The 24,409-nt window shown below is 39.6% G+C and overlaps 4 protein-coding genes across 5 annotated transcripts in view; all 4 read right to left on the bottom strand.

Moving 5' to 3' along the window:
- Positions 1–6,104, bottom strand: part of LOC144651175 (protein virilizer homolog) — a 44,122-nt gene extending 38,018 nt beyond the window's left edge. The window contains exons 1-2 of the mRNA XM_078511065.1: positions 6,013–6,104; positions 5,134–5,246 (exon numbers count right to left, since the gene is read on the bottom strand). Of these exons, the coding sequence (XP_078367191.1) occupies positions 5,134–5,246; positions 6,013–6,087 (188 nt within the window). The 5' untranslated portion in view covers positions 6,088–6,104. The remainder of the gene's footprint in view (positions 1–5,133; positions 5,247–6,012) is intronic.
- A 2,172-nt stretch (positions 6,105–8,276) lies between these two features.
- Positions 8,277–11,133, bottom strand: LOC144649223 (uncharacterized). Its single transcript, XM_078508680.1, has 2 exons — positions 9,698–11,133; positions 8,277–8,729 (listed from the first exon to the last, which is right to left on the bottom strand). Exon 1 carries the CDS (start codon positions 10,998–11,000, stop codon positions 10,023–10,025), a length of 978 nt encoding a protein of 325 aa, XP_078364806.1. The 5' UTR covers positions 11,001–11,133; the 3' UTR covers positions 8,277–8,729; positions 9,698–10,022.
- Positions 11,134–13,131: 1,998 nt separating this feature from the next.
- LOC144652142 (uncharacterized) lies at positions 13,132–14,877 on the bottom strand. Its single transcript, XM_078512164.1, has one exon. The coding sequence runs from the start codon at positions 14,811–14,813 to the stop codon at positions 14,400–14,402; it is 414 nt and encodes a 137-aa protein (XP_078368290.1). The 5' UTR covers positions 14,814–14,877; the 3' UTR covers positions 13,132–14,399.
- Positions 14,878–16,659: 1,782 nt separating this feature from the next.
- On the bottom strand, positions 16,660–23,642 carry LOC144651301 (type 2 phosphatidylinositol 4,5-bisphosphate 4-phosphatase-like). 2 transcript variants are annotated; one of them, XM_078511243.1, is made up of 10 exons: positions 23,483–23,642; positions 21,823–22,013; positions 20,433–20,539; positions 20,113–20,227; positions 19,679–19,725; positions 19,463–19,587; positions 17,899–18,452; positions 17,346–17,790; positions 16,792–17,288; positions 16,660–16,747 (listed from the first exon to the last, which is right to left on the bottom strand). In XM_078511243.1, the coding sequence occupies exons 1-7, from the start codon at positions 23,613–23,615 to the stop codon at positions 18,346–18,348; spliced, it is 825 nt and encodes a 274-aa protein (XP_078367369.1). In that variant the 5' UTR covers positions 23,616–23,642; the 3' UTR covers positions 16,660–16,747; positions 16,792–17,288; positions 17,346–17,790; positions 17,899–18,345. The 2 variants fall into 2 exon arrangements, with proteins under 2 accessions (XP_078367369.1, XP_078367368.1); XM_078511242.1 differs by having other exon boundaries at positions 16,792–17,790.
- Between the last annotated feature and the right edge of the window lie 767 nt (positions 23,643–24,409).

Raw genomic sequence — 24,409 nt, 5'->3', positions numbered from 1 at the left:
TAAATTTCGCGATTTTTTCAAAATCGCGAAAATCGCGAAATTTAGTACTCGCGAAATTAAGTGAGAATAAGGTAGTCGACGGTATTATGATTATCTTTTTCTGGTCTTCATTAGATTAAATAATGTTTTTGACAGCGAAACAGATTATGACACCTTTCGCGGCTCAAGCGAAGGAACCTGGTGTGAGGTATGTTAGGAATGCTAGGATAATATCCTAGCATTCCTCTGAAGAACTTACAGTTGACACCGCCTGCGTCCCCTCATGTGAAGCATGGGTCTGTTAATTTTCTATGGGTATGGGGCTCTGCTCTGTGGCCCTATGGGCCGCTGGGAGCTCCGCTATAATTTGGTTTAGGACAAAAGATGTCTATCCCTGTTACTGCCAATCCAGAAAAAAAAACATGTCAGCTTTCACTTTGATTTCACTTCAATGGAAAATAATTGAAGGCCTAAGCGCAAGAAACGCACTTTGTGTTTTGGCCAAATTAAAAAAATGTCACAAACGACTCCAAATTTCGCATGCAAGTTCGTTTACGTGTGCTTAACATTGATCTGTATTCAAATTCGCTGAATCTAGCTTCGTTTTTTAGAAATTACGTATGCAAAGAACAAAGGCGTTTTGCAAAGCTTACGTTCTCCACAGTCAGCCAGCAGCATGAGTTTTTCGACACATCGCGTGTAAATCTTTCCTTCTAGCGTTATTTAACTGTCCGGGGAGGTTGAAAAACGTGTCAGAGCCATGCTTTTTAGTTCCTTAGCCACCATTTTGAGGATTCGCTTTACGAAAAGGACTGGATAACACATTGTGACGCGATGTCACCTGATAGGTGTCACGTGAGAGGAAAGAGAGAAAAAAAAAATGGCCGTTTGTTCCTGAAAATCATTTGAAGCCTTTGGTTAGTTTTAGCGTAAGTGCGGCTGCCAGGTGGTTGAAGGACATCATTAAGTCTGAATACCCGTAAGTTTACAGCATCGCTCGAAGAACTGAGTGATGTTTCTGCCTTTGTTTTGTACAACAGCGCTGTTTAGCGCTTCGGAAAAAACGTTGCAAACAAGGTAGTTTTGAGCCTGGTCGCACAGAGAGTCTAAAACAAGAGGTTTCTTGCCGGGAACTTCGTCAACGCGAGTTTTACAGGGTCCGCTTGGGTTCTGCCGCGACAAAGTTGCCGAGAAGTGACCTGGTTTTAGACTTTAAAAAATTCTTTATATGTTCCCCAGGGGACGTTCCCTCGCAAAATTATTTTCTGTGTCTCATTAAATATTCATCAATCAATAAATCAATCAATCGATTCGTGCCTTAGTTTATCTTGTTTTCGCGGGATTTTGTAGATGTGTGATGATGTAAGGAGTGGAGATAGAAGTGAGAGCAAGCCGGCGGCACTCAACTGAAAGCAAAACTAGTATAATGTGACAACACGAGCAAGCGTATTCAATCAACAATCAGTCTTTATTTCACTTTCACCTCGGCAAATTACAGCTAACGGTAACACTAAACAGAGTAAAATAGTCTTGCCCGAAACAACAAAAACTAGCTAACCGCAAGCAGACTGCAGAAAAGCTAGCTGCAAGCAAACTGGCGTGAAAGCTTAGTTGCATTAAAAGCGCGATCTATAAAAGGTTGAGGCTGACTCTGATCCTAAACTTAACTTGAAACGGCTTAACTCCCTAATCCCTTGGGGTTAGTGTTAAACTTTATTTTTTTTTTTTTTTTGCGTTAGGGCTAGGCTTTTGCGTTAGGGCTAAGTCTGTAACCCTAATCTGAAACTCTAACCCCGACCCTACGGCCTTGGGGTTACCTTTTGCGTTAGGGCTAGGACTGTAACCCTAAAAATTTAGCTGACTTCATCGTCTTGAGAAACAAAAGGTTTCCTTTGTTTATCGTTTGTAAAAGAAAAGTCAAAAGACGCCGCACAAGCAAAAACCTTGTCTTTTTGCATGTGTTATTTTTCGAAAACGAAGGAAAGACCAGCAAAACTAAATACAGTCAACTCTCGTTATAGCGGACACGCTCGGGACTTCGTTTAGTGTCCGTAATAGCGAGAGTCCGTAATAGCGGGGTGTGAGGAAAAAAATGGCGTTAACATAGGTAAAATAGTATGGGCTATGACGAGCTTATCAACAGTCGTGAAAAGACTCAGTAGTCGTTAGGTATGGAGAATGACAATGGTCGAGGGTTTGAGGGTTTGATCTCTCAAAAGGAGTCGTCTGAAAGAAAAGGGCGCAAGCTGAAGTGAAAAAACAAAGTCTGGTGTACAGCTACTGAAGCAATTGATGCAAAAATAATTATTGCAGAAGACTTCTGAAGTGTGTTTCGACAAATAGTATTTAACACACTGCAATTTTCTGCAATAATGTTATGTGAGAAGTTCATGGTGTCCGCTTTATCGAGAGTCGAAACAATAAAATTGTTCTTTTGGTACCACGAAAGTGTCCGTAATTCCGTAATAGCGAGAGTCCGTAATAGCGGGAGTCATTTCCAGTCAAACCTCTATAACTTTCGCCGGGGATCTGAATTTTGTCCGTAATATCGAGCGTCCGTAATAGCGGGGTGTCCGCAAGGCGAGAGTTGACTGTACAGGGCAGTGTTGAGCACACGTAAACGAACTTGCGTGCGAAATTTGGAGTTGTTTGTGAGAATTTTCAATTTGGCCAAAACACAAAGTGCGTTTCTTGCGCTTACGCCTTCAATTACCCGCAGCCAATTAGATAGGAGATCAAACTACAGGTTTAATTCCTACGAAGGGTTGCATTTTAGTCGTCTCCCACCTGGTTGGATTTCCCATATAAGAATTCAAACTAACATTCCACAAAGTACAGTACCGCTCAAATGTAAGTTGACAGTCCCTCGAGCCTCGATCCTCGAGACTCGAGACTCGATCCTCGAGCCTCGAGACTCGATCCTCGAAACTCGAAAATTTCGAGTTTCGAGTCTCGAGGCTCGAGGATCGAGTCTCGAGTCTCGAGGATCGAGTCTCGAGTCGAGAAAAATAATGAGCTTGTCGCTTGAATGATTCCTCGAGAATAAAATTGCTCAAGCGGGCCGCACTCTCGAGTGTTGTACTATGGTCGAAGCCAGCGTGCCGGCTACTCATCTCTGCTGTAACAACGCGCGCTTGGTCGTTTAATATTTCGAACCGTCCCAAAAAGTTCGAAATAGGAGCTCGAAACCGTCGATAGTGAATGAATTGAGAGCAAATCGAACCAGAAGTAACCGAGATGGAGTTAGTGCGGTCCCGCCGAATCAACATGGACAAATACAACCTGCGTTCAGGCGATCTTAGGACAAACATGAAGCACGTGTGCAATGTCACGCATACGATTGTTTTACTATGATTTAGGATACGAATATTAAACCTTAAAGTTCACTCTTTCATTTAGTTTTCTTTTGAAAAACGCAGTTACGTGTGTATGAAAGAATCTAAAAATCGGATACTTGCGTGCGGGCGTTGTGTTACATTTATTTACGCTGGAGTTTATTCGAAAGGGTTCAAATTACTTTTGACATATGCAAATTTTGCCAACTTTTATAACTGCACCGCTTCAAAAATCAAAATTTGTATAACTTCTCTAAAGCTTTAATAATAATTAACGCCGATATCTGTGTTATAAATGAAGACAAGTTTCATTCAAGAAGAATTTAGGTTTTAAGAATTTTATGCCAAATTCACAAAAAATAAAACACGCTCATTTCAAGCTAGACGCGATGGCGCGACACAAGTCTGTCTTGCCATTTATTTACACGGAAGGTTTCACGGCTTCGATGTTTTTCACGTGGAATGTTTCGTTTGCCGTCTGCAGAATTTTTACAACTCAAATTTAAGAACCGGTTTTATTTACGGAAACTCTTGTCTGAATTTCAGTAGCGACCAGAAAGAGACGTCTGAAATTCAGGCGTATGAAACTTGCTTGCGCGATTTTGTCGGTGCTATTCTACGGCTCAGCTTACAAGATTCGTGGCATTTACATCGTTTCGCATCGAATGCTTCAGATGCTGAATTACAGAACATTTTGTGAAAGAAATTAAATTTGTAGTTTTATTTGCGAAAACTCAGGATGAACTTGTAAACCAATAACTGAAATATCTTCGTGGTTGAAAACATGCACTTACGGCGGGTTGACAATTAAGTTAGAGTACAAGTTTGAACTACACGTTCTTTTCACGTCCTTTTCTAAATTTAAGTCGTCGATCACGGCTTTCAAGGACGAGTTTGTGTCAGTACTTTTAGGTAAGTAAACGGAATTACGATCGGCGCGAATATATCGTACTGTCGAATGTTACGTGTCGGAGAAGGTTTATATTTCATGCGCTGAATGTGGACGCGATACACTTGTACATGAGGTGCGAGCGGCTTTTATTCTTTCTTCGAGAAATAAATCGTTTCCTCGAAAGCCTTTCGAGTTATGAATATTCGAGACCGCCTTGTTTCTCGAGACTCGAGACTCGATCCTCGAGACTCGAGACTCGATCCTCGAGACTCGAAACTCGAACATTTCGAGGATCGAGTCTCGAGGATCGAGTCTCGAGTCTCGAGGATCGAGTCTCGAGGATCGAGTCGAGACTGTCAACTTACATTTGAGCGGTACTGTAATCATTCTAAGCATTTATACTTTTTGATTCACACTGAAGCTTTTTAGAGGAGTGCAATTTATGTAATATATATTAAAGCTGATTTCCAGTCCGTACTGCGCAGACTCGGGGTTTGTTTTCGTTTTTGTTTTGAATTCGTTGAAACGTTACACTTCGGTGACAGCATACATGAAGTTTCTTAGTCCGCAATTACAGTTCGTTTCCTTCAAGAATTTCCGATGAGCTGAAACGTCGGTTTGAAATAGCGTCAAGGTTCTTCTACTCATTATAATTTGTTCTGCAAGGATATCTGGCGTTAATAATGAAGAAAAAGGTAAGTTTGTCGCGGAATTTTTAGTTTTGCTTGTAAACATTCCTTCGTGTTGGGCTCCCATAAACATTGCAGCCGAGATTGCGCAGTACGGACTGGAATTCATCTTTAAGTCTTTACATTCCAGAGTGCTAATCATAAAGACAAATATTTCGATATATATTTAAGCTTATTTGCTGCTGACGTTACTGGCCACAAAAACAGCTCAAATCTGATGCCACAAATTTCCACCTACCCCATTTTCTCTCTTTCACTGACTGCAGCATGAACTCTGTGTCCTGCTGGTATCACCCTTACTTCTTGTATACAAACTGGTCTTGGAAAGCTCACCAAGTCAAGATGCATTTCCTAAATAATGACATGGAAAATGGAATATATGGACACAGTTGTGTGGATGTGGCCAATGTGCAATCAGCTAGTGCTATGTGTGAGTTGTAATCATTTAAAAGCTACCGTACATTTTTTTCAATTTTAAAATCCAGTTAAACACAATCTACACTTTATACCCAGGCATGTCTGCTTATCCTCTAAACAAAACTCTGTTGGTTTTTATACGCAAAGCCCAGGCAGAACAAGGATGAGAGTTGACAAGAGTTCAAGGTCTCGTTCTCGTTTGGCCTGAACTTCGTGTGCATGCACTCTCATCGACCTTCATGCCCTCTCAAGACTTTGAACGTGTTCAAATTTTTCATGAGAGTCAATAGGAGTTTTCTCTCGTTTGGCCCGAGTTGATGATAGTCGAAGAAAGTTGTCGAAAACTCTCATTAAAGTCAGCTCTCATCAACTCTTATCCTCGTTTGGCCCGGGCTTAATTAATAAGCTAGCTAAACTCCACATATATATCAAGTGAATTTAATGTATAACATTTAACTAACGTAGTCAGTACATATCGAACCACTTATTTAATCTTCAGTTCTTGTTAAAAGGTATATTAGCGTTTAGACTTTCAACTGGGACATGATCGACATGAAGAAGACAAGTGTGTCTGTAAAAAAATGGTTGACGTGCATGAAGCACATAAAAAGCTTAACAATTGCGGTTGTAACTTCAGAATTTCACAACAAATTTAAAAGAAACTACTTTTGTTGAGATCTTCAGAGGTTTTATTACTTACCTCATTTTCTGGATGGCTAAATGTGTCACAAAATAACAAAACGGGATCAACACCATCAGGTGAAATGCCCGCCATATTGCTTGCTCTAACCACAATCCTTTACGGTTCGAAATATATTTTATGTATTGAACACGGAAAATACACATGTAGCTTGGTCGTCACTCCCCACATGGGGTAACAGTTTGATGGTTTCCACATTGCCGATTGGACATCGAATTCTCAGTTTCTTTTTGTTCAGTTTTGAATGTCAACAACACACAACCCTAAAACACACAGGATTCTGTGTTTAGGGGTTATCCGTTCAACAATTAGGTCAGGGATTGAAGAGGGAAGGGAAACATCAGAAATGAAAGTTTTTCCACTACCTCACGAAACGAAGCAGGGCATTGGCCCTGAAAATACATCACAATAACACGCCTTGCCCTAATAGAGGTAGGGTTTATAACAGATGAATAAAAATAGAGGTTTCAAAGCAGGGGGGGGGGATAAAGAGAATTTTCAGTTATAAGCACTGTTGTCTGCTAAGCTGTCTTGTGCGCAAGCAGATCTCAGATAATTTATTCTCAGTTGAACAGCGCTGTGCACAATGAAAACACAGGAAACGATCAGAGCCACATGAATATTCTTTTATTATTTATTTATTTTAATAATTCCTCAACTATTGTGCTCTCCCTGTGACAACAACTTATCAGCAACTCAATGTTGTCCAACTCAGGTTGGGGGGGGGGGGGAGAGGTTAGCCTGAACTTGAGCAGGACTGGAGTTAAAATGGCCAGAGACATCTTGACAAAAGTTTACATGAACAGATAATTATTTTGCACAAGGGGATTTCAGTGACTTCACTTCAAAGGATACTGTACCAGACCAATCAATTAGATCACTACCAAGTTTTAAGAATTCAAGAAAATTGTCGTAAATTGTGAAATCAGAGATAACAACAAAAGCTGAAACACTGTACTGATCAGTTGCACGAAATATTGCTCAGTTTAAAAAAGGGTCTGCGCCAAGCCTAGTGGCCCACACAGGCTGGAGCTCATCCTGGTTTCAGTAGCATGAAGTGACTAGGAGTATTTCACACCCCCTGGATGAGATACTAGTCCATCACAGGGTGACCCCCCAGCATTAGTTGGCCAGTACCCATTTATACACCTGGGCCGAGTTGTTCGAAAGCCGATTAACACTAACCCAGGATTAAAAGTTTATCGAGGGTTCAATTTCTCGTGGATAAAAGTGTTTTTATTACTTATGTTTTGTGGAGCTTGAGATTACTATTAGTCGATGTCAAAAATGGAGGGCAGAAAATATAAACAGAAAACCTAAATGAGAAGTTAAAAAACTGAAATCAAACTTCACACTAATCCTGGATTAGCTTAATCGTGCTTTGAACAACCCGGCCCTGGGTGGAGAGAGGCACTACAAGAGTAAAGTGTCTTACACAAGACCACAACACAATAACCCTGGCCAGGGCTTGAACATGGACTGCTCAATCAGGAGCCAGCACACTAACCATTAGGCCACTGCACCTCCCACAGCTAAACACCCTTTAAAAATGCATCTGAAGTGTTTCCTCCTTACCAATCCTTGCAAAATACAAATAGAAATCAATAATTCTCTTTCATGCAAAGCTTGCTACCACAAGCAAAAAGATTTATCTACCAAACTTGTTCATGTCAGGGTGCCACCAGCCAATTTTTTATGCAACTCGAGTTTTATTTTTTCCTTCGATAAGTAGTCTATACAAATTAAAATATCTAGGGAAGTGTCCATGGGATAAGTAGAATAACATACAGTATAAACAACTTACAGTGCAACTTCTTGAACTGGACCACTTGGAACAAAATTAACCAATCAAGATGTTAATTGAGAAGAAAGTAAGGCAACTTTTTTCATAAAAAGAGAAAACCCAACATCTTGCAGAACATCCCAACCTCTCAGGTAACTTTAATTTTTGGTTGGCTGGTTTCGATCCTAAATTTTGAATAGTAATCAACAGTTTCAGTTTTACAGTCACAAAACCAGTTTTCAAGCTACATTTTTCAAATAAAATTTAACAATAATTATTATACTTTGCCACGAAGAATGGGATCTGTAGAGTGCCTTTTATTAGCCTTCACTTGGTTACAAACTTTGTTGAAGAGCTGTTGTCTAGATTTAACGTCATTGGACAGCCATCCATTGTGCTCATTTTAGGTTGGTCAACTTTCTTCCAAGTGGCTGGGTTCGAGTAGCCACACAGTTATTAAGCCAACAAACAACATTCCAGATTAAAATAAAGTTCTTTTTAATTCTAATATTATTATATACAATCATAAATACAATAGGTTTTTTTTTTTAACTTTTTCGTTATTTTGTTACTTGCTATGTTTCACAAAAAACGCAATAGCTAAAGTTGGTTCACTTTTTTTTATGTACAAAATGATTTCCTTGTTGCTGTTCAAAAGGTTAATCAATGGCATACAAAATGAACGTATATTTACAAATTCAGGTTGAATACGTGAACACTGTCAGTCCTTTTAATGAAATCAAGCCAACTGTGATCAAAGAAAGTGCAGCCTCTTCAAATCTACCTTAAACCTAATGATACGGATTCATGGCTTTGCAGTTCTCTTGAGAGTCTTCTTCATCACATTTTCTTCACTCACTATTTAATTTTAAGTATTTTACCTACATACAGAAGTCCAGAAGGGGCTCTCCAAAGCCTGTAGTAGTTGATGCAGCTTTAAGAAGCATGAAAGGAAAAATGACTGTTTGTCAGTTACATTGTCTTCCAGATTGACGAACAAAAGCTTGACCTTTTGAGTATTTAGACAAGTTTTATCATGGGCTAGGGGACTGTAAGGATGGCAGTGCTTGCTATCAAGGTCTTCTTTTTTCCAGCAAGTTTTAAAAGTTAATTAGAAACATATATAGTATTCTACATTCTCAGTTCTAAGTTAAAATGGTTGTTATGAACCAGGTGCTTTAGCTGATTACAATCTCTATAAAAGAACCAAACAAGAAGACTGATGGAACATGTTGAAAATAAAACGAAATCCAATCGCAAGATTACAACTACACTGATGAGTGAGCGCAAAGCACAACCATCCTCGCACCTGACAAAATGTTCAAACATGAAAAGTGCTCTACTTATGACATTTGCACAGCAAGCATGTTGCTGCGTTCATTAATAAGAATTTTTTTCAGCCGAGAGAATTTTAGAGTACAGCCAAGTGATGGCCCAGCTGGGATCATGACGTTAACCTTTGCCAATTTTATTACACTCACTTGAATGATATTACAAGGCAGCTTTATTAACAGCAAACAATGGCAGTGACAATGCAGGGTTCGTACTCTTTTGAGCTTTTGAAATTCCATGACTTTTCAAAATTTTCTATGACCCAAGTTTGACCATTTTTCTTGGAAATTTTCAAAAATTATCTTGATTTCAGTCACGCTTTTACCTTTTTCTTCACAGGAAAAAACCTGCCAAATTTATTTTGTACAATCAATACCATGACATGACATGACTTTCATGACCCACACCTGAATACCACAACTTTTCAGGCCTGGAAAATGGAATTCGTAAATTTCATGACTTTCGAGGTTTTCCATGACCCGTACGAACCCTGCAATGTATTGACATCAGAACCTGTCTAAACTTATTAAAAGGTCAAGCTTTTAAAATCCTAGGAATCTGATACTTTACCATTTAGGTTTAGAAGTCTGTTCTGTAATGCCGCCCACTACATGCATAACTTGTGGATTGGTTCCAATCTTTTTCTGCACCTGAAAAGGAAAAAGAAAGACGACGAGTGCGTGCTGCTCAAAATTCTGAACATTACATTCCTATACCATAGCAGGTTCTTTTTTTGTTGTTTTTCATCATTTTCTGTCTTGAATTACTGCGACACAAAACCTTAACTTGGGTTCATTCTCTGTTTATGACTGATGTTCCACTGCATCAAAACTTCAGTTTGACAAAAGTAGAAATATTATACTTGGCCTGTAATACCGACATTTTGTTTGCAATTTTACAGGAATCCATTTTGTGTTGCTTTCCTTTCACACTTGGCACACAATTCCAAGGACACTTTGCCGTGGCTCACATGAAGGCAGACACCACCTGGGGTACTCGAGCGGCTTCTCTTGCTTTGAACAGCTCCCACTCCCTCGTCTGACCGCCTTTTCTTGCTCCTTGTGGCATACTGCCTCTCACCCTCTTCCTTGTCATTCTCTTTCTCGGTTTCTTCGCTGCCCGACGACTGCACGAGCGAAGAAGACAGCGAAATTCCCGGTGTAGCCGCCACACTCTTGAGCAGGAGCGAAATTGTGCTCTCATTAGCCAGAACACTTCGAAGATATTTCACCTCGTCTGAAAGCTTTCTGATCATGGTTGTCATACTTTCGTTGCGGGTTTTTAAAGTTTTGTTCTCTTCTTTCAGTTTAGCAACATCGTTTTCAAGTCCTTCCATGTATTTCTTCTTCTTTTCTCGATTTTCCCGAGCAGCAATGGCGTTTCTCTTGTTCCTTTCTGCAATGGCTTTTTCGTTTTCCTCAGCTATTTTGCTGCCTTTACCAAACTGAAAAGTTGGTTTCGTCAGCGGACGAGCTGCAGCGACACTTGAATTCGCAGTTTTGGCAGTGGACAGTTTGTTTGTTTGAATGTTCTCGCTCAAGTTCAAAAGATCTTCCAAATCTTTTATATCATTCTCGTTCAAACCGAAGTCTTCGTCTGCCCAAGATGAAGCAAAATCGGCTAAGAAATCTTCCATGCCGGCATCCACGCCACTATCCATACTGTGAGCAGGAGACAAAGAACTTGATCTTCCATTAAAATTTGCAGTTTCATCGATCGGCAACAACTCCACGTCAGGATCAACTCTCGGAGACAGTGCTTCCTTTCTCTTCGCTTTGGGTATCGTTGCGTATGTATCTAACGGCGTATCGGTCTTGGAATCTTTGTCATTCGGCACCACTGAGCAGTAATCGTGATCCAAGGCAAACGACATGGCCACTAGAGAACGTTTTGTCACAATTTGCTCTCTTTTAAACCACAAGAAAGGAGAAAAATATGCGAAATTTCAGCTCTCAGTAAACACACCTTCGACTATCCGGCGAAAAACGTCACTGCAACGTTTTCACCACGAGGATGAAACAAAAGTTGAGAATGACGTCATTCTTTAAACTGCGCCGACTCAATAGATCACGTGATTTTGTGAAGTTAATCACGTGATGTAGCCGCAGTTCAAAATATCGCGGACTCCAAGAGAAGGATGACTGCTCGTGCGCGACTGTTGTTTTGTTTTGAACAGATTTCGCGGGAATTTGGATTCAAAAGTATTTTTTTTACGAGGGTCGTAAAGTAACGTCCTCCCCCCCCCGTGGGACTCATATAAAAGTGACGGGTCAAAACTGTTGCTTTTCAATCACGATCCAAAGAAGCCAAAAGATAAGATAGCCCCCAGGGGAGGGGGGGGGGGTGGACGGGGTACTCAGGTATATTTTGAGTGAGTATGTGACCGCCCCTGGTCTCCAAAGTAGCACCCAGTTTTAGAAAGAATTTGCATTCACAATGACATGTACAATGATACCTCGTTATTGAAAAAGGTCAATTTTTAACACCCGATTTGGCTGCTAAATAGCACAAGTGTTGAAATCGTTTGTCGATATTTTCTTTAAAGCAATGTATAATTAAAAAAAATTAGGTTCGGTTTTCGTGTTTTCCGCAATATTAAATCATGATCGAGGTTGATGTTATCAGCCGAAGCCTACTAGCTAGTTTATCGTCTCGTTATTTGGCTTCCCGCTGTTCTTTTATGACTTTTTCTTCTTACAGAGGTCTTGCACATTTTCGCTTTCAAGGTCGGTACACAAGAGGGTACAATTCTATACCACCAGTCCCTGTAAGAAGTCCCTTCGTGAATACTCAGTGCTGTAAGCCCGGGGGGGGTACTCCATATAATGGCCTATACGGGGAGGCTCCGCCCGAAAGGGGTACCTTTATCAGGCTTCAGGTATATAAAAGGGTACGGATTTCACAAGTTTAGGTATATGAAAGGGTATGTAAATCCGTGTTTTAGGGTTTTAAAAGGGCCTTGAATTAAAATATTTCGAACAGACGCACTTTATGACTGTATTATTTTAATTTATAAAGCGCAGCATGAAAATGACAAGAAAACGTCCTGTTCTAAGTCTATGCCATGTCTTTTAGGTATATGAAAGGGGTACCTTCTTTCAGTAAAAGGTATACGAAAGGGGTACAATTTCTGTAAAAATGGTATATAAAAGGGTAAGGGGTAAGAGCTTGGGGCGGAGCCTCCCCGTACAAAACTTTTTTGAGTGCCCCCCCCCCCCCCCGGGGCTGTAAGCTACCCGTTTTAATCGCAGGGACCAAATCTCTGTGACTTGCCTCACAAGTTTCTTTCCTTGCGTGCTCCGTTCCCGATGGGGGTTAGCCTGCGAACGCAGACGCATTTCCGGCTGTCGTTTCTCTCTGCTGTTGTTTTTCTTCGGCGGAGAGAAACGACAGCCGGAAATATATACGGCTACGTCCGCAGCCGATTTCTGTCAGATCGTGTTGCAATGTTTACCGAGCTCGCGGGAACGACCGCTTCTGATTGGTCAGTTTCTGGTGGTTAGGTGGGGTAGGGTATTCAAAAAAAAAAAAGATGCCGGGTGGCTCCGTCCCAAAAACTAAATTCTTATCTTTACATAAACCATTTTTGACAAAAAAGGTACCTTTTCGTATACCTTCGATAGTGTGGGAGGCACGGTGGCCTTATGGTAAGCGCGCCAGACTCCGGATCGAGAGGTCCGGGTTGGAGCCCGGTGGGGTCACTGTGTTTGTTTTGGGCAAGACACTTTACTCGCAGAGTGCCTTTTTCTCCACCAGGTATATAAATGAGCTTAAATTGGTACTGGCGAAATAATGCTGGGGATAACCCCTTTCACGCTATAAGAGGAGAAGAGTCAACGCAAAACACTCCAAAACGCCCAAATTCTCTATTTTGAGGCTCAAAAACGACAACAAAAAACAACTGAGGCAAGTTAACGTTTATTTAGAGCTTAGAAGTAGACATTACTCGAAAAACGTTTACAATTCTAAGATCCTTTCAATATCCCCATTCATTTATTTATATTTCGAACATACAAACAGTTACACAGAGCCAACCTAAAGAATACAGGGCCACTTATTTGCATTCACTGAATGAGAATAGTGTCTATTGTGTCAGTTATGGCACGTCGCTTTTCAGATTGTCGCGAAAACGCAAGACCTAAGACCTTAGACCCCGGAAACCTAAAAATCATCACTGAAATCCTTTTTTTTTTTGTCGCTTGTCACGTATCGGTGGGGTCTTAGTTTTTATATAAATTGGCATAAAATATATAAAGGAAATTTCGAAAACTGACCAAAACTAAGACCACTTCTCAATTGACGCGAGAGGCAAGCCTGCGAGTGCTCGGGCTATTCTGCTAAAAATCAACAAGAAGGGGTCTTAGTTTTCGGAATTTCCTATATGCCAATTACGAAAACTAAGACCCCACAATGTTGGACTAGTTGTTAGACGGGAGGTGCCAACGGACGCGAAAAGGCCTATTAAAAGGGGGCAGCGAGCAATTCGCTTTACTCGTTTTCTCTTTTCTCGTTTTCTATTTTTTTTTTGGATAATTGTAAGGCGGTGGCTACATACTAGACTGGGTGACTAGAACTCAGAGATTCAAAGGATAGTGCAGAATGAAATATGGCCAATCAATTGACAGCATGGTAATAATTTTCCATTGTACTTTCGCTTGAGAAATAAGTCAAATGAGTTCACCTTTCCGGTCTGAAACTGCGCTGTTTCATGTTTACTTGTAAGATGTTGCATTAAAAGACCAAACGAGACAACCTGAAATCACGCGACAACCTACATCCGACACAGGGGCCCCACACAAATAAGGGGCCAATGAGGTTTCAAAATTATAAAGGAATGTATGGGAAACGTTCAAACGTTCCTATAACCATGAACTTTAGCGAGTAATATTCACATTTATGTTCAAAATAAACATTAAGTTGCCTCACCCCGTCTAGAACACTGTTCGTCTTGATAAAGCCGCTGCTGTTTATGGCAGTTTGCTGCCATAGCAACGAAAAGGGACGCCTATGCCAGTGCTGTGGTACCTCCCCTGCCTTCCAAGAGGTCATGTGATCTTAATACTTGATGCCAACTTAATCCTAGCAGAATGCAACTTCTCGTAAAATGGCCGGTTTTCTTCGATGGCTTTAATGACTTCAGCAGGATACGTCACTCCGCCTGGAACACTGCCCGTCTTGATAAAGCCGCTGCTGTTTATAGCAGTTTGTCGCCATGGCAACGAAAAGGGACGCCTTTGCCAGTGCTGTGGTACCTCCCCTGCCGTCCAAGAGGTCATGTGATCTTCATACTTGATACAAACTCCATCACATCACAATAGGCCTTCATGATCTGCTTCGGCGAGTCGAGCAAGTCATCTGCATCAACAACCACAGGATTCGGATCAAGTTTCTCTTTGACAAACTCGTACATTTCGTGTAGTTGCCGAAAGCCAATTTCGTTAGAATCCAAGTGAACCCGGCCATTCGCTCGAACTTCTTTGTTTTGGAGGATTCGATAATGCGATGAAATGGCTTTTTGTGGATCGCGAATAAGAAATGAATGTTTCGCTTCACAAAACCATTCCTCTAAAATATTGAGTCTTCCTTTCAATGTGTAAGCCATGTCTTTAACAAAAATCACTTCATTCCCTTTGCCTGAAGTTACCTCATCTATTATCGTTTTGGCCACTTCTTCCGTAACTTGCATTCGGGTCAATCTCGTGTGATTGATAATTTTGACTCTGACCCCTCTGTGGACCAAAATAGAAAGCTTTTACCCACCCCCCCCCCCCGGGGCTTTTAAATGGTTCGGATATAGGCAACCGAGTGCTGGACAAGGCCAAGATCGAACGCTCAAATACAGAAGAACATGATCGTGGAGACGACCAGAGAAATACAAGCTTATTGGGCTTCTTGCTTGCCATGCTGTAAAAAATTAAGCTTGCGAGAGCATCCGGTTTTTTCTCGGCGGGTGAAACAAGAGTCAAAAAGCCGCATGCTCTTGCAGGTTATATTTACACAAATTTGCATGCTTTTCAACAAATGCAAATTACCAATTCTAACAACGATAATTATTCATTCCAGTCAGGCCAGCAGTAAATGTAATTTCTGACGTTGTTTGAATTCTATTTTGACGACGATTAAGAGGTTCGCGGGTTGTTATGGGATGTTTTGGTATATATCGGTTTTGGCGGGAGTTTATAATTAGGTCATTCTACGTCGTCAGTCCTCGTCTTCGTTTGTTTTTTTTTTCTTTAAAGTGTTGTTTGTTCAACTTTTGTAACAAGTCTATTGAAAAATGCTCTAGATTATTTTGTGCCCTTTCCTCGGGGTCTCGTGCTGCTGCATTAGATGAGGAATACGTTTCCACTTATTTTTGGCCACTTCTAAAAGGTAATTTTTAGTGGTTTTTCGTATCTGGCGTAGCACACACCTTAATACTCTTAGAACGAATTGTTGTTTTTTGCTAGATTCAAGATTGTAATCAGGATACATTTTGCATCAGATGACTGACTGACGCATCCTCAATAAACTCTTCACATTAAATGTCTCCTGTTAGTGAAGTCAAAATCGAATTTTGGGGTGAGGCAGCCAAAAGTTAGAATTGATTGTAGTGTATCAATAAAAATGGCACGCGATGCATGCAGAAGCGATGGCGTTTCACAAGGGGTCTTACATAATTTTGAGGAAAAACTTAAAGTAAATAAAAATAACTGACACCTTGTGTGTGAAAAAAACTGTTATCCAACTGCAGCTTACATTTTTTAAACATAAGAAGCTTGTTAGTGATTGTATAGCTGTTATGAATTCACAGACCAAGGATGAAAATAATACATTTTCTTCGTAGATTTTCGCAATTGAACAACAGTAATATTTTATTATTTTTATACTTTTTTTAGATTTGCCTATGTTGTCTCAACAAATATTGCGTTATACTGTAGTGTGATATCACGGATAAACGACATACGATAAGCGCGAGTAAGCTTTTAAGCTGCGAGAAAGGTCAAACGGCCTCTTGCTCACCGTGTCCCTTTGAATTATAAGAATTAAAAAATTCTGTCAACTAAATCTAATAGACCCCATCATGTATAATTAGTCTCTTTCGTTTATACATTGTAGTGTTCCATTCTAACTGCACGGAAGTATATATTGTGTTTGTGTTTAATCGGGCCAAACAGACAAACCGAACCGTTCGTTTGATGGCATAAAGCGATGTCACGCCATCGCTTAAAGATGGGCCAGTGTTTTCGAAATATTACCCAGCACCCTTCCTTGGTAGGGAAAAATGTCACATCCTCTGAACTTCATCCTGTCTACTATTCTGTCCCCATAATTTGCTGAACCCCCTATTCAGCTTTCCAAAATAACGTATAAACCCCCTGGATTTTCTTGCCACCCCCCCCCCCCCCTTTGCCATGCACAAATAAGATAAAAGGTGACATCTCAGTTAACCTGGGTTCCAGGTTTTTCTTGCGCAGTTTCCGCCGTCAGAAAAATCCTCTGGTACCCAGGGTACATCTCAGTACAATATTGAAATAAACACTAGCCACGCCTTTCTTAAACGATTCAGTCACATTTAATAGACACTTGTAACATATGTAAGACATTCCTATCATTGCGAGTCAATGTGTGCTTCACAGCCTCTAATTTTTAAAAAGGGCCAACAAAAAACTACTACAAACAACGCCCAACACAGGCACCTTTTGGGCTCGTCACACGATCATTTTTCTTCGTGGATAAGCCCAAAGGACGTCTGCACAGAAAGCTAAAATTATAACTTTACTGCTAAAATTTAACTCCAAGCCTTGCTAACACAACTGTGGTATCTTACACCTGCTTTCAGTGTTACGTGCATAGCTTTCTTTCTACATCCATCTTTCGACATGCTGTTTGAAATGAGCAATCAAAATCAATGCATACCGTTGTTGGTTTCACGCAAACGAACCCACAAGTTCAGAAGGTCATGCTAGTAGGCTGTGATTGACAGATTTTGATCAGTGTTGTCCGTTTAGCATCGAAAGATGGATGTTGGTAGAAAGCCTCTATGCACGCAACGCTGAAAGAGGAGGTAAAATTTATTTAATGTTTTGGCGTGTGGGTGCACTCTATCATTTCTGCTAAGTTATTACGCAGTTGCTGATGAGAAACTTTTCAACGCAAGGCTTGGGATGAAACCAATCAACTTCTGATATAAATATGACTTAAGGGGTATAAGTTATTTTTAAACTACATTTATTACCCAATTTATTAAAAATTAATCAACATAAAAATTCCCCATCAAAGGGTTTATACAATGTCATGCTAAAATTAATGTTAACTCTTTCTTGCTAAAAACTTTGTTAACAAATCTGATTTTTTGGGAATAAATGATTTTTGCTAAAATCTAGATTCTGTTCTGAAAATCATGACCTGCAATATTTACCTAGTGCAGTATGGTATGACATACTAATATAACTTAGTTTCAAACATGTATTTTACATAGAAACTCTGAACTACCTCAATTTTATGATTTTGTATCAAAATCTTGAGAAATTGCTTTGGAACGCTGAGGGAGCTCCCTCACGTTCAGCTCTTTTTTTAATTTCTTGTTACAGTAAAACACAACATAATATTTTTTATTATTTACTATAAGTTTTGACATCTTTTTATGCTTAATTTTTCAGCCAATGAAATGCCAAATCATTCTGACCCCCCCCTTTCCTTTTTCCCCCCCCCCCCCCCGTTGTTTTAGCCTTTACAAGGAAATAAATTAATTCTCCTTTTCAAATTTACCCGGGCAGTGTGGACGGGGCCTGAAATTCCAAATTATTGGCTGAGAAGTTTGGAAAACCAACCGGTAATATGTCAAAACTGAATTAAAAAATTAAATTATCACATGACAATAGTGGTACACCTGAAACACTTCTGAATGCACCTTGTCAAAAGTTAAAATCTCTACAATCTAAAAAAAAATTACCAGAATGCCAAATAATTTTCAACGGGGATTTCCCAAATCATTTCTCGTGAACAGTGGCGAGAGCAACAAAACGTTTCTCTGAAGTTGTTGCTGTTGTTGCTCTACCACTAGCCTGTAGAGAGAATCTTCACGGATTCTCTTACACCGCATGTTCCATTAAATTTATACATGCATTCTGATATAACTGCGATCTCATTCCTCTGATGTTTTTACAAGTTAAAAATTTGCATGCAGCGGCATGCTTGTTGTTTGTCCTCTCAGGACGCCTGCTTCTATTCAGTTTCTATGGCTCCCCTTCAATTGAACTGACTGTCATTGTACAGTAGTAGCAACTTCTGATTAAGTTAAGAATGCCAGCCACAAATGCACCAATCCATACCACGTAGATACCTAGAGAGAACACAATTAACCAGCATTAATTTCTTCCTATAAATAAGCAATATTACCTCCCTGTATGCATTATGGGCCTTCAGTAGTATGTTTACATTTTGTTTTCAGTACTTAAACTTGTAATCGCACAGGTTCTTCTATAACAAGTAAAATTACCTATTGTAAAAAAAAGTACATGAGGTGCTTACATGTACAGTAGAACCCCGGTAACTCGAACTCTGAAGGGAAACGAAAAAACAGTTCGAGTTCCGGGGTCAGTCGGGGTCGATTGAATTAATTTGCCAGTTTATTGATAGTTTACTGATTTTTCAGCACTTCAGTATCAGCACATGAAAACTTATCGCGTCGTACTTAATTGTGGGGCTGTCAATCGTGATCTGTTTGTTGCTCTCGGGCACCGTGGCGGTGCAGAACCGAATTGAGTTACGGGGTTGCCCAATTTGATCGGGGAAACGAATTTAGTTCGAGTTAGCGGGGTTTTCGAGTTCCGGCGGTACCGAGTAGCTGAAAGTGAGTTCAATCCAGGGAAACGAGATAGTTCAAGTTAGCGGGGTTGTTCGGTATCCGAGTCGAGTCCGGGGTTCTACTGTATGTCTCCATGCCTTACATTATTGTGATTCAAACTCTAGACCAGGGTCAAAACATTTTGTATGTGGCATTGATCAGGAATCAATGGGGTGGGATCAGAAATCAGAACCCCAGAATCAGGGACCACAGTGACAGGATTACGGATCAGATGATGAAATCTGGGATCAAAACAGGATCATCGCAGTTTTTTGAAATCACCACTGCAATCATGAGTTACCAGAATTTTGGGATCAGGGATCCAAAAAATGGGTGAAAAAATGGAATCATTGCAGAAATAAATGTACCTCTGTCATTAGACCCTAAATAGAGGGCAGTGTTTACAAACCCTTAATACAGAAGCCAGGGTTGATTTGAAGGGTGATATAATGATTTGTGACAAGACTTTATGAGTTTAGTTTAACATGGTACAGAAGCTTAATTACCTCCAGAATTTCTGGCAAGGTCCAGTGTCCCCACAGTCACCCCAACACCTGCTGCTAAAAAGATGAATCCGATGATGGCAAATATGGTGGCACGTGTTCTGGCAAAGTGATGTCCCACGGAGGATCTGAGAAATGAACACATTGATCACGGTTTAAAAGCAATACTCAAACTTAAATCAAGCAAACAACACAAAGAGCATCTGATGCTGTACTCACATTCTTCTGCAGTGGGGGCATCTAGCAAGGTGGCTTGTTGTGTGAAACTGGAGGGAAGATACAACTTGTGTTAGAATAACAATAATAACAATAACAGTATGGTCTAGGCGATTATTCTGGGAGTTTATATCAGAAGAAGATAACTTACTGATTAAGTGTTTTTAATTGAATTGGTTTCTTAGGTGCAATGGAATATTTACAAAAATAAGCCTTGGGCTTTATATATTCTCTCAAAAGGCTTTCTGGTGGGCTTTTTTTGTTAGGGGATAAGTGGAAGGAATTTTGCATTTCAAAAACAAAATAATGTACAAACTTATGTTTGGATTTCTAATTGGGAACAGTTTACCCATCTAGTGCTCAATCTTAAGAGATTCCAGTGTATCCAGTGCAGTTTCCAAGTTACAGTACTGGCAGATTAAAGAGTTTTAACTTACCACGAAGATTTCATTGCAGTGACCACAAGTGACTCTGAACTGGGCTCTGTTCAAGGAAGGTACTGTTACTGCTGGAGGTACAGATGGAGTTGGAGCGAGATTGATTATTCGCTTGCTGAAAAATAAAAATAAAATCTTCAATATAAATTGCACTTATTCACTTAAGATTAGCTGTATGTAAGCAGTCAAAACGTCACCCTACATCTCAAGTGACCACCGGTACATCATGAGACAGACAATAATTCAGTCTTTATTATTATTGCACCTTAGGTGATGAACATGTTGTAGCATTGGGGAAAAGTATAATGATAGCAACTTACCAGTTTACCCTTGGGCAAGATATTCTAACAGAGGAGACCTTACATGTCAGCAGAGCATTACACGGACACCGGATGTATTTCTTGCCGGCAGGAGGAGGTTTAATGGGCTGAAAGAGAAAGACACTATCACTTACTAATTAAAAGTAAATATTTTGTTAAAAAGAGAACTAAGGGCTCTAATATTGCCATCCAAATCGAGTTTTAATTAATAAGTGTGTTATCATTCAATCTCAAGTTTGTTCTTGGTCCAGTAGAAATTTTAAACTGTTTTCCGACAACTGTGGAAAATGAGCTGCCATTTTTCACAGAAGTGAACACAAATAGCCATGGACAGAATACTATTTGCAGCAAAATCACTGTCAAACTTGGGTAATGTGCACGAGCAGACCACTATTTACATGAAAACCCAGTTTTTTGCCGATCATCTGGTGGGCTCACGGCCAATGAAAAGGAAGAAAAAAAGTGACAAATGACAACTACATTGATCGGCTCTTAAGGTATATTTCCAAGTCAATGCCATTAGAGCCTATGTTGCCGTTTAAATTTATCTTTGGTTTAATTTTTTTTAAACCAGTTTGATTTTGCTTTTTATTGTCTCATATTCATTAATTATCATAATCTGAAGCAAAGGGAAATAAAAATCAAGCTGGTTTGAAAAATTTTAAACCAATGATAAATTTAAACTGTGCAACACCTACAAGGTAAGTTGAGCAGTTTTGTAGATAAATATAGGATTGGCAGTGGCTGAGTGTTTTTTTTTTTTACAAACAAAACCAAACTGACTTTTGAGGGAAGGTCAGTAAAAAACTTGTACAGTAAAATTCCAGTTATAAGCCCCCCCCCCCCCCCCCCCGCTTATAAGCCCCCCCGGTTATAGGCCCATCTACCTGGAAACAAAAAAATACATCCGGTTATAAGCCCCCCCTGGATATAAGCCCCCCTTTGCGGAAAGACAGTACTGAACAGGGCTAAATATTGCTTTATTATGTGTTTTTAACGTAAAAACGTATTTCGCACCCCCCCCCCGCTCGTTTCAAAAAGTTTTTTTTTTATTCCGCTTATAAGCCCTAGCGGATATAAGCCCCTCCGCTTACGAAGACCCTTACGAAGTTGTATGTATAAGCCCAGGGCTTATAACCGGAATTTTACGGTATTCTTATTCATACGTTAACTTCGGCCCCTATAAATTATACACACGAAATGGCTATTTTGCTAATCTCCTTTGCGGCCTTTTTTTTCTTCCCTTCAGCGGGTAGAAGTGTTGCGTAATAGTTCAACACAAATAACAGCTGCAAAGGAGACTAACTCAACGTAAACCTCAATTTAAAATTTGAGTTCAGGAAATTTTACTTGTTGTGCACTTGATTTAAAACCAGGCTCAGTTTCTTACCGTGGCTTCTTGACAGTTAGCACACTTTACCACGCGCTGGTGTTCCCTTCCTCTGATGTAGATGAGTTGTTGACACACTCTGCAGATTACAGATGGTTCTGTGTTCATCGACATGGGTGGGGCATACGGTGGCGGCATTTCAGAGTAAGCTGGTGGTGGTGTTCCAGGAGCTTGAGGGGGTAGTGCTGGGCCTAAAACAAATGCAACAAGGAAACAATGACAATCTGAAAACAATCCTGTCCAACCAGCTTTAAGGAAATAATAAAAGTAGTGACTCTCTGAAAATAACGACCCTCCAGAAGTAGCGACGACAAATTGAAACCACTTTTACTTTTCAGTATCATATCCTGTAATATAAAATGTTTCTGCTGTATAAATTGAATTTTCAGGATATACAAGATCAGTTGGGCAGCATTTATATAGTGGGACAATTTTTCAAACAACCTCACAAATCTGGGTACTTCTTTGCAGATCGACAAACAACATGAGAAGTAAAAGATCAGGCATGAGAATGAATATATAAATTGGGGTTGAAGCTGATTAAAAAGTTTTAAAGTAAAACGTTTTGGTCACTTCGGTGACCTAAGTTCATCAGTTAAAAGTTTTCATTAGAACTGTTTCAGTTTTTAACTGATGAAGGTCACAGAGTGACTGAAACGTTTTACTTTAATTTAAAATTTTTAATCAGCATCAAACCTGATTTATATATTCAACACAAGTTGTACCTTCTTTTGATTGTATCATGCTTCATAGAGTGGAAATCTGTTGCTTTAATGCAAAGAATTCCTAAACCTTTTAGATATTAAGTCATTTTCACTGTTGTAATTATACTTGTAACAAAGTCAATCTACCAATACAGAGCATAGCTAGTGATGCTCCAAGTTGGGCTTATGAAAATGAAAGGACAGTTCACGGTTCGGTACTCAGATCAAATATCGACTTACTTGAAAACAAAGACAATTTTAAGTACCAAAATACCAAACCTCAATATTCAAACTGAATACAGTAACACCCCTAGAAAAGCTGTATTAAAACAGTAATGCATGATCTGTACATGTAACATCATCTATCCGGTTTAGTTAACAGTTCTGTAATATGTACTAAGTTATTTAAGCTTATGATTATATGTCATTGAGGGCAGACATCACGAAACATTTGTTTGCAAGATTTCTTCTGCATGGATTAAAATTCTTTTTCTTGTAATAATTACTTTTCATCATTAAAAGTATTCTTTGCTTTTGTCATAAGTTTTAAAAAACTTCAAAGAAACGATTTCTTCCAAATCTATGAAATGTATCTTCTCGAAGACAATTAATAAAAATTTTAAAAATAAAAAAGAAATTTCCTAATAAAATCCACTCCTAGTGGATTCCTCTTAACATTTTTGAGCACGAATTTCGTATCAACCCATAACAAAACCTAAAATCACACGGCAAATCATATTTTAGAGAGTAGTTGAGTAGTTTTAAAACACTTAAGACTTTCCCGATTCAGCTAGAAAGATTCTTAAGTGAAAGCAACAGTGATTTGAAAATTATTAAACGCAAAACGGCAAGCATTTCGCAACACACTACGAAAATAAACAGGAACGAATTTTCGGAGACTTGGCAGTTCGCTAGGGAGCGAATCTAAACTAAACTTAGCAGTAAAATGTACTTACTAGCTATGAATGGAGGAGGTGGTCCTGGATCTACATTTGGATTCTCTTGTTCCTGCAATAAAGGAGCATTTTCACTTGTATCGGGTTCTATTGGAGCAGATTCCTCCGCTGAAACCCCCAAATTGTCCGCCATTTTGCGTTAGTCCGTGTCACTCGAGAAGTCATGTGATAATCGGCTCATACCTTGACGTCATCGGTATAAGAGAAACACGGATTCGAATAGAAGAGAAAATGAAGAAATGTGAAATGTCTTCGTGCGTTATTTTTTAACTTTTAAAATAATAAAACTATCTTATTTCTTCGCAGTGGAGATCTAGAATAAAATTTAAACACTCTCATTGTCAAATGTTATATTCGAGTCTAGATATGGTCTTGTTGGTTGTTAGGCGGGAAAATTGCAGTGGGCTGGGGGGGGGGGGGTGCAGTTGTTTGTAGGGCTTTCCACAAGTTACTCAAAATTATTCAAAAAGTTGCACGAAATTTCTAGAAAAGGTGCTCGAACGTTGCTCCAAAAATCCAAATACAGTAGAACCCCGGTAACTCGAACTCTGAAGGGAAACGAAAAACAGTTCGAGTTTATAGCGGGGTTTCGAGTAATTGAGGTGGATTGAAGACTGAAAGGTGGGTTCAAATCCAGGGGAAACGGAATTGGCCGAGTTTATAGCGGGGTTGTTTGAGTTATCCGAGTTCGAGTTACCGGGGCTCTACTGTATGTTATTTTTGATTAAAAAGTTGCTTTAAAGTTAAAATCAAAAGCAGAGACCGATACAACGTAGAATATTGTCCTCAAAAATCCAAAACGATGTTTTTTTATCAAGAAAATATCTCCAAATATATATTCTAATTTCCCTTTGAAGGTAAGATTTTTCAAGCAGGTTCATGCAATTTCAATGCAACAGAAGTATCTATTAAAATGACACTGAGGCA

The sequence above is a fragment of the Oculina patagonica genome, chromosome 4 (assembly GCF_052425735.1).
Source record: "Oculina patagonica isolate OP01 chromosome 4, crgOcupat, whole genome shotgun sequence".
NCBI lineage: Eukaryota > Metazoa > Cnidaria > Anthozoa > Scleractinia > Oculinidae > Oculina > Oculina patagonica.
The sequence above is the reverse complement of the archived record's forward strand: the minus strand, read 5'-3'. Positions and strand labels throughout refer to the sequence as shown.

Coding starts and splice junctions, on each gene's coding strand:
- LOC144651301 (XM_078511242.1), bottom strand. CDS start 23,615: ATGGCGGACAATTTGGGGGTTTCAGCGGAGGAATCTGCTCCAATAGAA. Junction 20,540..21,822: donor CTAACTGTCAAGAAGCCACG/GTAAGAAACTGA, acceptor TTTCTCTTTCAG/CCCATTAAACCTCCTCCTGC. Junction 20,228..20,432: donor TCTTGCCCAAGGGTAAACTG/GTAAGTTGCTAT, acceptor TTTATTTTTCAG/CAAGCGAATAATCAATCTCG.
- LOC144649223 (XM_078508680.1), bottom strand. CDS start 11,000: ATGTCGTTTGCCTTGGATCACGATTACTGCTCAGTGGTGCCGAATGAC.
- LOC144652142 (XM_078512164.1), bottom strand. CDS start 14,813: ATGCAAGTTACGGAAGAAGTGGCCAAAACGATAATAGATGAGGTAACT.